Below are 12,250 nucleotides of genomic sequence, written 5' to 3' on the forward strand. Positions count from 1 at the left end.
TGTTTTTTTTTTTTTGGCATTTTGAGTTGTGATGTTTCATGCCTGATTTGTCATTTGGTTTCTTGAATACATTTTTAGCCTAAGTGAGCCTAAAGCCAATTCAAACCTAATTCATAGTGTGCACTTGCATGATTTGTCACTTATAAAAACCAAGTTTTCTTATCATGCAATCCATGCTTGAATGCATATTAGTTCCACATGTAATTTCTCTCACAGAATTGGTCATGTTTTGACTAAGCCATTTCACATGTGAGAGATAGAGTGTCCCACACGTAATTTGTCGTCCAAATTAGCTTGGTTTTTAACCAATCATTTTACACATGTTATTAGAATGTACCATGCATGATCTGTCACTCAAATTGGCTTTAGCATTCTGCCAGCCAATTTATGTGTGAGAGTATGAGGGAACCATGCTTGATTTGTCACACAAAATGATATGTATCTTTCACCTTACAAATCACATGAGTCATCTTAGTGTTCATACTTGAATTGTCATACATGCTTGATTAGAACTTGCCTAAGCTCCATTACACATGTGAATCTTCTAATTGCATGCAAGAAATTTCAATAATAGCTACATTCACTATTCTAATAGTATGAACATTGCAAAATTATATATATGACACAACTTCAAGTGTAGAAAGAGAATTTCTGATCATTGAGTAAAAAATTCTAAGTTGAACAATTTCGAAAACATTCAATTTGTGTATCAAAGATCTTGCATTCATTAATTTAACATTTTTTTGATAAATTTTGTAAAAAAACTCTCATTAATTCTTAAGCTTCCATTTTATTCTATCTACTCTTTACAAGAGAATTCACCTTTGTAAGAACTTTTCTGTGAATCAAAGTTTAAATTCTTGAAAAGAGATTTTTGAAGTGAATTGTACCAACTTACTGGATGTAACAAGATTGGTTAATTGCAACAAAACTAGTCTAATCTTGTAAGTTGTATTAAGGTTGCAAACACCCACCTAAACTTGTGTTTATCATTGAAAAACTTAAGGGTGATATTGAGGATTAGATGTAGGCCAAATTTTTTTGGTTGAACGAGGATAAATCTTTGGTGTCATAATCTTTACTTCTTACATTTCTCTTCTACTCTTGTTACTTATTCAGCAAAATTTAATGTCATCCAATTCACCCTCCCTCTTGAGTGCCAGTTTTATCTAACAATGATATTCATCAAGGTGATGAGATTGGGGTGCATCTAAAATGAAATTTAAAAGTCTGTACTTAAAATTTTAAACTTGCAATTGTTTATATAAACATCATTTTTTAGCATAATAATAGTTATAAGATTATTTTTTACGAGAGTATGGCTGATGAAACATACTTCATAAGTTGCACCGAATGGGTTACTATATGGGAAATAGAGTCACAATAGAACTTAGTAAATGCACACACAGAGAAGAGAGCAAGAGAAGGAAATATTTATATTGACAAACGCATGAAGAGAGAAGACGATTATCATCCCCCTGCCTCCACACACAATGGGAGGAGTGGGTAACGAATGTTCATCCGATGATTAACATAATGGATCCCTCATTCAAAGGGCAGGAGAAAGTCACACTAAAGAGGCTAGGTTTATCACGTAAAAAGACCCAAATTTTCTCATTATTCCACTAAGATCCCATTCCATGATTGGACTTGTATTTGGACGTGGCCTACCAAGAATAATAACCCAACATCTTCATTTTAAATTGTGTGATATTTAATAAAATAATAATTTATTAAAAATATAATAAATAAGAATTACATTAAATGAGGACCTTGCGTACACCGAGCTTCTCCAATGCATGTACGTAGAAGGGGATAGACAACGTTTCCTTTCGGCTTTCCCATTACAAACACGACTTGATATAAATTTAAAAGCTAATTAAAAATATTTATTTCAACGAAGTTCTTCCCCTAGACGTCTAAGATTAAAATACTCTACAATACTGATATCAAAGGGAAAAAAAAAAGGTGGTCAGGAAAACATCTGATCGAGGAGTAAAACTAAAGCCATGGCAAAGCCAGGATCGAAGCCAGGATGAACAATCAACTGAAAAATCTCGATCCCAAACGAAACGTCTTTGGCAATGGCTTCTTTCCTCCTAATCTCAGCAACGACCTTGTCGGACGCATCGACCACCTTACATGTCCGATAAGCGTAAGAACCCTCCACCGCAAAATCATATCTCTTCTTATCGGACGCTTCTCTGTATACGTAAGCCTGAACTTTAGGTTTTCCCTGAAATATATTTACACGCTTCCTCACACAACATATCGGTCTCTCCTCTGATGACTTTCGCTGGTGGTTCCCAACTTCCCCTGCATATACGTTCCAGCTCTCTACTACTACTAGCTTCTGTAATAATCATCAAAGTTGTCTTCCCATTGTCAATTTATATATACATAAAAAAAAAAAAAAGAAAAAGATTGGCTTAAAAGATAATTTCATTTTAAAATTTAAATTTTTGAAAATTATATAATAGAGTTGCTACTGTTAATAAAAAATTAGTTAATTATAAAATGACATAAAAATATTTTAAAAATTATAGAAAAACTTAACAAATTATAAAAAAACCAAAAATTGCAGATAAAAACTTTTATAGAAAAGAATCAAAACTTAATATTTTTCTGTAATTTTTAAAATTCTTTTTTTTATTTTTTAGTTATATGAGTATCAAAATTTATACTCCCTTTGATCTTATTTATAAGTCATTTCTATTAAACCCATTAATACCAATACAATAAAAGTATAAGAAATAAAAGTAAATGAAATTTCAAATATAACCCTCAAATAAAAAGCAAAAAGTAAGCTAATCATATAATATTATTTTTTTGTATCTCTCCCTTTCTTACTTTTTAAGAGTAGTTTGAAAATTTTAATTTGAAACAAAATAATCTGATTAACTTAATGATTTATAAAGTAAATTAAATTATGTTTCTAGAAGGTAACTAATATTTAAAAGCCGGAAGAGTATTCGTCACGGTTCTCAAATGTTGTAGGAAAAAATTGCACAAAAAATAAATCTAAGATTCCTTATATTTATGGATTTACTGTCTCAGGCTCAAATATAAAATTATTTTTAACTAATTTTAATTCAAAATATAAGCAACTAGTACGTGCAAATTTTTTTTCATTTTATCACTTGCATTTATTAACTTAAATTTTTGTATAAATTTATCTTTTACTCATCACAAAATGCATTGCTAATTAAAATTAAAAACATCTAGTCAAAAAAATTAAAATAAAAAATAAAAAATATTTTTTTGAGAATAAAGAATTTATTAATGTACATTTAAAAAAAAACTTATTTTTTACAAAAAAATAGTACAATTTGATAATAAATTTATCATTTAATCTAAAATTATTTGTTTATCACCTATGCAATGGAAGAGCCTGTGGTCCAATCCACAAAAGGGGGGCTTTGGTGCGTAAAGTATGAAAAAAAATGATAAAGAAATTTCTTTTACTTAAATTAAGTTTTAAATATTAAATTTTAAAAATTTATAATTTAATTTTAAAATTTTATAATTCTATTGTGATATATTTATACTTTATTTTTTAAATTTTAATATGATTGAAAATAAAAAATATATTTTTTATTAAAATTTAAAAATAAATTATAAATTTATCTCAATAAAATTATAAAATTAAAAAAATTAAATTATAAATTTTTAAAATTTAATATTTAAAATTAAATTTAAATTAATTGGTCTTTTGAATTCAATATCATTCCCCCAATGAAAAAAGCATGAGATCAAAAGAGAGTACCTTGCTACGGCGGCGCACGGTGAGGACAGATTTTCCGGAAGCGTCCATGAGAGTGATTTCGTCGGGTCGGCCCATATAATTGTCGACCCGATAAACTAGATTGCCTTCAGAATCGATCACCGTGAATCCTTTACAGCTAATCAGAAGCGATTTTCTCCAAACTGTAAGTGATGTGCCCATTGTTGCTTCGGTTCTGGGATACGTCTTCTTCCTCTCATGTTGACGCTCTCGAACTCGTTCTTCGTGCACTGCTCTCGACAATGATCTGAACCTACACAACATTCTCCTCTCTAGATTCTGATTCTGATTCTGATTTCCTGAAGCGTGTGTGTGTATAGTGCTTAAACACGTTTCAATCGAGTATTTAATTGCAGGATTCTGCCGCTAGCAACGAGGGTGACAGAAGATAGTGAAACTGTGTACGTGGACCTGGATCTCTCAGTCCAAGATTTGCTTCTTCCTTCATGGATTGAAGTGATATTTAGAGAAGTTGAAAGAGAAAAGTGATCAGCGAATTGATGTTGAAATTTTCAAAGGTAACAAGTGGGGTAGAAACGCGACGCGTGGATGAATTCAAATCTTAAGTGTCGGAGAAAGTCTTTCCGTCTTTACATTTTTTCAACTCTCAACTAATATATTGACATCCCATGCTGGTTGCGTTTATGGGAGGATCGCGTTTGTGGTTTAGCATCAGAAGTAACAAACACGAAATAGTCAGTGCAAGAGGGCCACGTAGTGCCGTCAAACCTTTTACCATTTTATGTTAGTTCAAGGTTCCAGGTTAAAACGCCTTCAAATAATTAAAATGATGGTATTAAGAGAGAATGGCATCCAAGGCTCCCACATCGAAAAACATTTGCATCTAAAACCCAATATATTGTTATTCTGCAATTCAGATAAGCCTTATATGCAAATATAATTCATGGTGAAAACACTCATTTATTTCTCATTTAAAATATACAAGTTTTCTAAGTTCATAAAAAGATAAGATATATATATTAACAATACAATATTCATTCATTGTAAACAATATGTGTGGTTTAGTTGAATAATAATGTAAAAATTTTTTTACATGTATGAACAGCAGAATATTCATATATAATATGATAAAATTCATATATTAATAATATAATATCCTGTGTGTGATGTTATTTTTCAAGTGAGGAAAAAATGAATCTTTTTACTAAAAAATATATTTATATGTAAGACTTTTAGGCTCGAATAAATTAAAACTATAGTGGCCTTTAGGTGTTAATTTCTTTGACATGAAACCTTTGATGCTATTTCCCCAATAATTATGTAGGCTTGTACTAAAACGATAATAATATTATTTTAACGAAGAGTGGTTCAAAGATTGATTAAATGAGTAATTCAGCATCCTAATCAATTTAATATTGCCAGATTCTGTGAGGCGAGTTTCTCTTTACTATCCCCCTTTTTAGGAGTCCGGTTTCGGTGCCATCGCCATGCTTATCATAAGAAAAGATATGGGCTATTCAGATTTTAATTTGTATTGTCCAGACTTTTTAATTTTAATTTTAATTTTAATTTTATAAAAATAAAATTTTTAAATTTTTTTAAATTTATAAATTAAATTAAATTTTTAATTTATAAAAATAAATTTTTTTCTACAAGGCTTAAATTTAAAATTTTTATTTTTATTTTATATTTATTAAAATAAAAAATTATTAAAAAATTTAATATTGAATCTGTCTTGTCCAAAGTACATCTAAATAGTCAGTTTATGAAAATTATAATATTAAATTGAACCACTTAGAGTCTCAAATTAAATTAATATTGTCCAAATTGATGATGAATATATTTATTAAAAATTAAAAATTTTATTTTTATAAAATTAAAATTAAAATTAAAATTAAAAAAATTTGAACCATCTAGATTAAAATTTAGATGGCCCAGATCCTTTTTCACGATGAATACGACGGTGCTGAGCAGTAAAACTGGACTCCCTTTTTAACTCCACTACAATGTTTTAAAACTCAGACCAATAGCGAACCAGAAAATGTTAGCGGGTCACGGGTCTCATGGTTGAACCGTTTGGACCGGCAGTTGGACCAGTGACCTAATAATTAAATAAAAAATAACACACACATATATATATATTTAAAATATCACCTAAATCTTTAATACAACAAGCTAGCAAAAATATATCACCACCCAAGTCTTTCAAAACACTTAAGTCATTAATACAACAAAAACACCATAATATGTTCTGGTCAAGTCATTAACATAATGCAACAAGTTCACAAGTACAACAATCTACAATCCACAAGCCTAACATTATAAGATAACTAATAATTTCATTACTTGCCAAAGATATTGGCAGATCTTTATCAACCACTTGATTAATCCAGGCATGGTTAGGCTCGAAAGCATCAGCATCTACGTTGTAACTATCATCATCTTCCTGACCAAATGATCCTAAATCAATCCCTTCACCCTCTACCACATTCACTCTTTGTTGATCATCTTTATAAACAAATGCATCAAAGTGATCAAACCAAATTAAAGCATTATTAAGAGCAATATAATAAAAGTGACAACATGTAATAAAGCTCTCAAGAAAATTCATATTCAAACCTTCCTCTTCCTGCTGCGAAATAATATCTCTTGGTAGTGTTTGCTCATCATAAAGGAGATCTCCTTCTATCTCATCAACATGAAGTAAAGAAGGATCATCTTCTTCCATTACCAATACTCAATTTTATCAATACTTTCAAAATCAACAGGATCAATTGCTTTTCTCTTATTAGCAACTCTAAAATACACATGACAATAGCAAACTATAAGAATTCATTCATTCCAATCTTTATGAATGCAAATTAACACAAAGCTTTAAATAATATACATATTCTTTAAGCGAAAATTGTAATAAACATATACAAGATAATTCAACCTTTGATGCTCCAATCTATTCCTTTTCTTAGAGTGTGTTTTTTCAAAGACACTCCAATTCCTTTCACAACTTGATGAAGATGCAGTTTGACTTAACAATTTAATAACTAAGTTTTTAACATTCGGACAACTACTTCCAAAATATCGCCACCATTCATCTGCCATATTAAAGGTAAAGTTAGTAGAAGAGATTTTACAAATAAAGTTGCAAGATAATAAATATGAAAGATAAATATATAAATCTTTACTTTACTAGGTCGCATTGATTTTGCAGATTCAATAGCCAATGGATAACTGAAGCTACCACTCTTTTTTTGATATTGTGTGCCTTCTTGTAAGAACTTGGTCTTATTAGAAGAGACTATCTTATCTATAATAGTAAGATATCCTTGCATAACCTCTGGCTTTTGAGAAAAGTTTTCTTTATCATAAAGAAAGGCAGGATTAAAGACATAAGCAGCTACATGAAGATTTTGTCGGAGCTGAGAATCCCACCTTCTCTTAATAATCCTTGTGTAAGGCTTGTACAAATATTTTTTCTTCAAAAAAGTATTCTTTATAGCTTTCCTTGCCCTATACATACCATCATAGACATACCCAAGTGATGGCCTATTATTAGAATCAACAATTTCTCAATAATCAGATGAGTGGTTTTACAATTTCAACAATAATTTTACAGTCATTCCAAAATTTGTTGTCCAACACAATCATTGTCACATCCTTAGCCTTTTGATCCTTAGAGTATCTAGAGTTTGTAAATGCCTTACTAGTTATCAAGGCTTGTATATCATGCTTGTACTCATAGATACTCTTCAAAGCAATGAAAGTAGTGGCAAACCGTGTGGCCCCTGGGCGAATAATTTCTACCCAACCCTCTCTTTTCTTAAACCAAGCTAGCAAAAATGCATGGTTATATATGAATTTTAAAACCACAGATGCATGTGCTGCTAAACTAGTAATAATTTCCATCTTACTTATGTCTGCCAAAATCAAATTTAAGCAATGGGCAGCACAAGGAGACCAGAAAATAGAAGGGTACTTGTCATTTAATAATCTCCCAGCAACTTTATAATTAGCTGCATTATCAGTTACTAGATGAACAACATTATTTGCACCAACAAATGCAACCATGTCCATGAATAAATTGTAAAGATTTTGAGCATCTTTAACTATATTTGAGGCATCAACAGATTTAATAAAAACAATTCCTCTAGGACAATAAATAAAAAAATTAATCAACTACCTATTTCTTTGATCTTGCCAACCATCCGCCATTATAGTACAACCAGTTTCAACCCAAAAACTTCTGCATTCATCAACTAGTAACTGAACCTCCTTCTTTATGTCTTGCAATATTTTACTTCTCGTAGCATGGTAATTTAGGGCTTTATAACCAGGACCAATAGCAACAATAGCATCTACCATAGGTTGGTAGTAAATGAAATTCACAGCATTTATTGAGATGCAACAATCATATAACCACCTACCAATAGCTAAATCAGCTCTATACAAAGCTTCTTTACCTGTAAATGCACTTCTTATTCCTAGTTGTGCACTCGGGTTGTCCTTGGGGTAAAGAACTTCTCTAAAGATTCAGATGCCTTCCTTTTTCTTGATTGAGAAGAACTTGGAACATTTGCTTCAATCACCCTTTCTTGAGACTGTGGAGAAGCCATTTCTTTCATATTTGAATCATTCCCCACAAATAGACTATCCTCTGTTTCTGTTGGGTTATCTTGTTTTTTTTGGTTTTCTTTCCCTCAATCTCTTTCAAATTTTCCTCTAATTGAAAGCGAACATCATGAGGCACATTTTTAACTAATGACATCTCCTCTTTTCCCAGTAAGGTGCTATTTCATTCTATTAATTCCCCCACCAGCAAATTCCTTTGCACAATACAAGCATTTTAAGCGAGGTTTGCCACCTTCCTTTTTGTATGGTATTTGAGCGCAATGCTCCCATGTAGGATCTGATTTAGCTTTAACAGATTGAGTAGATGTAGCAGTAGATGCATGATCAGATGACGACATTTTCTACACCTAAACAAGTAAATTAACAAATTAAAAGTAGACAGACTATATGAATATAGCCTTCCTATTTTGTCAATAAACAACTCTCGAGTCTCAAATGGATTAGGACAATATGAATATAATTATAACCATGTCCATGGACAACACAGTACAAGAGTCTCGAATGATTCAGAATTCAAGCATGATCACTAGAAAAAAAACTAAAACCTCTATTTGCAATAAACAACTCTTAGACAATAAAAAACAAATTCCTCTTCATCCATTCAGAAATCCTTCGTCTTGCAATAAACAGCGCAGATAATAAAAAAAAAGTTCATCCATTAGCATTCATTCATTGCTAATTTTATATTCAAAACCATGGCATTAGATTAAATTAGGCAGAGAGATAGATGAAGGAGATAGAAAATCTCACCAGAACTGAGAGAGAGAGAGAGAGAGAGAGATCAGCGATTAATGAAGAAGATGAAGAATGAAAGATGATGAGCTTGACACCATTTGACTGTCTCAGTGTCTCTGACAGCTGCATGCTTAGGCAAGAGTCAACCAAGAAGCCGAAAGCAAAACCCAAATGGATGGGAAGGAGAGACGCGAGACAGAGAGAGAACATAGAAGAGACCCACACTCCCACAGAAACGGTAAAGAAGACGAAGAAAGAAGTCCCAGATGGCTGACTGGTTGAACGGCGAAGACCCACAAATACAAAACCCAGACAACTGAGATTTGAGGAGGTGATGTGCGATGACTGACCAGAATGGCAGAACCCACCGTGCGAGACAGAGAGAGAACAGAGAAGAGAAGACTAAGACTGAGACCGTGAGACGCTGATGCTTGATTTCTTTATGAGTTTAGCTGTGACTGCGAGGCTGCGTGACTGTAGGCGTTAATAGCTTAATGTTGAATCTGGTTGTCCAGGCGAGAACCCGATAGCAATAAGGGTTTTTTTTTTTTATTTTTAAAATACCAATCTTGTCCCTCCTTTGACCCGCTTCTGACCCATTCAAACCCGCTCCGAGTTCCGGTTCTTTTCCGAGTTTATAAAACCTGTTCGATTCCAGACGAGCCAACCCGGGTCAATAGGTAATACGGGTTAATTAGTTGACCCAACTCGCTTTCTTTAACGAGCGACGGTCCGACCGGTCTGACCATTCAGGTCGGTTCGAGTCTTTAAACATTACTTCACTACTTTCTCATTATAAATATAAACCATTTAAATTAAATTTACTTTAACTCCAATTGTGGTACATTGGTACAATACCTTGTAAAAGTCAAGGGGATTCCAGTTTTCTATGGCAGGAATCCGACATTAGTTATTTCTGATGGCTAATAGCTACTGAGCCTAATTAAGTCGACGTGGAGATGATAAGATCAACATGAAGTGAAAAGCAATGGTATAAAGTATAAACAAGATGGAGGCCCCAAAGCAACAAGACAGGCCTTCACCGCTCGGCCATGTCTTTAGGCCAAGTGGGTCCCACTTAGATATCTGTCACTGTCACTTCCATTTGTGGAAAATGGATCTCTGCTTCGTGATTCCCTTGACGGCCTCAATTTCAGCCACGTGGCTTTTCCCACGAGCCAACTTTGATTCACCACGGTCACAGTTACTGCTGATTACGCCTTTCATTCCACCACCACCAAATGCCAATATCCGAATAAATAAATAAATACATAAGTGATGCGATGGATAAACTTTTTGTCGGGCTTTGTGAAAGTTGATGTTACTTTAGAGGAGTAAATTCCAAGTATAAATTATACACGTTCTATAATTAATTAATTTGTTTTTTTTATTGTATTGTATGCTAAATTGCTGATCCAGTAGGATTTGAATTATTAATGCAAGATGTTATTTATCACGAAAAGTTAGTAACATTAGTACAGTATTTCTTGTAGGGTCACGTTTGATTTGAAGTTATAGTTAAGCATGTGAGAGCAATATTGTATATATTTTTATATGGGAATTTTCCTCAATTCCATATATTTAATCTTAGAACATAGAAGCTATCAGTTTAATGAAGATGTGTTTCACAACTTTTATATACACACACATAAGTATTTGTTAGTTGATTATTTGTAAGTAATTTTATAAATAATTTTAAAATTTATAAGAGAAGGGGCAGTTTGTTTTAAATTTTTTAAAAATAATTTTAATTAGTTAAGCTTAATACTTGAGTTGTTGGAGAAATTAAGCTAATAAAAAATGTTATGAGGAAACAAATTATTTTTAGCTTTTTTTATAAACTATTTAAAATAACTTCTCAAAATTAGCTCTCTGTTTTTTTTTTTTGGGGTCAATACATTGTATTTAGCATAAATTCTATCAACAATGGACTTATTCTATTCAGTTATTTTCTCTACCCTTCTTCTCAAATTATCATTTCAACCTTTGGATTAATTTTTGAATGGTTAGAATTTAATACTTTTTACAATTTATTTTTAATTTTTAATTACAATCTTAAATCTCGAATTGTAGTAATCAGATTTGTTATATTTAAAATTTATTTATTTTTCATAATTTCACATTTTAATAATAATTTTATGAAATATTAAATCCTAACCATTTAAAAATTGATCCAAAGGTTGAGATAAGTGGAGAGAATATAAATGGTGAGAAGCTAAGGCCTATTTTGAGAATAATTTTTTTTTTTTAAAATAAAAAAAGTTTGTTTGATAATATATTTTTAAAAAGTGTTTTGAAGAAAAATAAAATATTATCTTAGAGAATAGAAAAACAAAAACATATTTTAAGTGTTTTGGAAATTATTATTTTGAAGAACAAGGGAGAATAAAGAAAAACACGGCCTGTTTGTCTTCTTTTTTTAAAAACTATTTTTGTTTTTGAAAACAAAATATTTAAAAATTTATTTGGATAAGTTTTTTTCATTTAGTTTTTTTTAAAATTATTTTCATTTTTTGTTTTTAAAAAACAAGAAAATAGAAACAACTTTGAGTTGTTTTCATTTTATTTTTCTTATTTTAAAAATTCAATACATTTGATTATTGAAAATTATAGTTAACTTAATCAATTTTCATTATTAATTACAACCATTAAATGCTTATAATCATCACTATCAATCTATTTTTTTAATTTTAAGACTATTTTTAATTAATATAACCAAAAAAAATTTATTTTATTTTGTTTTATAAATAATTTCAAAAATTATATTACAAAACAATTTTTAAAAACAAAAAGTGATAATAGAAACCAAACATGCCCTTATTTTTGCTATTTTTTTTCCTCATAATATGTTCTACAAAATACTAATTTTCAGAATAATAAAATAAAAATAGTTTCAAATAGCCTCTAAGTCCCTCAACAACTCTCATACTGTACCTTTTCACATTTAGGCTAAACAAAACAATTTTTTTAATCTTAACCTTCTAACTCTCTGTTTTGGTTGGAGTGAAATAAAGAGGAGGGTGGGGGAATGAGAGATTCTAATTAATTCATTTTTTTAAAAAAAGGTAACTAGATTTATAAAATTTTAATAAAGAGACGATGTAAATTAAAATCATTTGGAAAATTAATCAAAATCTTTTAATC

The 12,250-nt window shown here is 30.7% G+C and overlaps 2 protein-coding genes across 2 annotated transcripts; both read right to left on the reverse strand.

Annotated features, from left to right (window-relative positions):
* Nucleotides 1-1,730: 1,730 nt before the first annotated feature.
* LOC129312141 (protein LURP-one-related 17-like) lies at nucleotides 1,731-4,251 on the reverse strand. Its single transcript, XM_054954745.1, has 2 exons — nucleotides 3,767-4,251; nucleotides 1,731-2,353 (listed from the first exon to the last, which is right to left on the reverse strand). The coding sequence occupies exons 1-2, from the start codon at nucleotides 4,046-4,048 to the stop codon at nucleotides 1,973-1,975; spliced, it is 663 nt and encodes a 220-aa protein (XP_054810720.1). The 5' UTR covers nucleotides 4,049-4,251; the 3' UTR covers nucleotides 1,731-1,972.
* Nucleotides 4,252-7,318: 3,067 nt separating this feature from the next.
* Nucleotides 7,319-8,709, reverse strand: LOC129310777 (uncharacterized). The gene is made up of 3 exons (XM_054952694.1): nucleotides 8,556-8,709; nucleotides 7,945-8,202; nucleotides 7,319-7,848 (listed from the first exon to the last, which is right to left on the reverse strand). The coding sequence occupies exons 1-3, from the start codon at nucleotides 8,707-8,709 to the stop codon at nucleotides 7,319-7,321; spliced, it is 942 nt and encodes a 313-aa protein (XP_054808669.1).
* Nucleotides 8,710-12,250: the final 3,541 nt, after the last annotated feature.

The sequence above is a fragment of the Prosopis cineraria genome, unplaced genomic scaffold (assembly GCF_029017545.1).
Source record: "Prosopis cineraria cultivar Desert tree isolate PC_DT_omini unplaced genomic scaffold, ASM2901754v1 PC5, whole genome shotgun sequence".
In the NCBI taxonomy this organism is placed as follows: Eukaryota; Viridiplantae; Streptophyta; class Magnoliopsida; order Fabales; family Fabaceae; genus Prosopis; species Prosopis cineraria.

Excerpts from the sequence above, each read along its gene's own strand:
- LOC129312141 (XM_054954745.1), bottom strand. The coding sequence starts at position 4,048 with ATGTTGTGTAGGTTCAGATCATTGTCGAGAGCAGTGCACGAAGAACGA. Across the intron at positions 2,354-3,766 it reads CCGTGCGCCGCCGTAGCAAG|AAGCTAGTAGTAGTAGAGAG; the intron begins GTACTCTCTTTT and ends TGATTATTACAG.
- LOC129310777 (XM_054952694.1), bottom strand. The coding sequence starts at position 8,709 with ATGTCGTCATCTGATCATGCATCTACTGCTACATCTACTCAATCTGTT. Across the intron at positions 8,203-8,555 it reads TTGTGCAAAGGAATTTGCTG|GTAAAGAAGCTTTGTATAGA; the intron begins GTGGGGGAATTA and ends GTGCATTTACAG. Across the intron at positions 7,849-7,944 it reads TTGTACTATAATGGCGGATG|TTAAAGATGCTCAAAATCTT; the intron begins GTTGGCAAGATC and ends CCTCAAATATAG.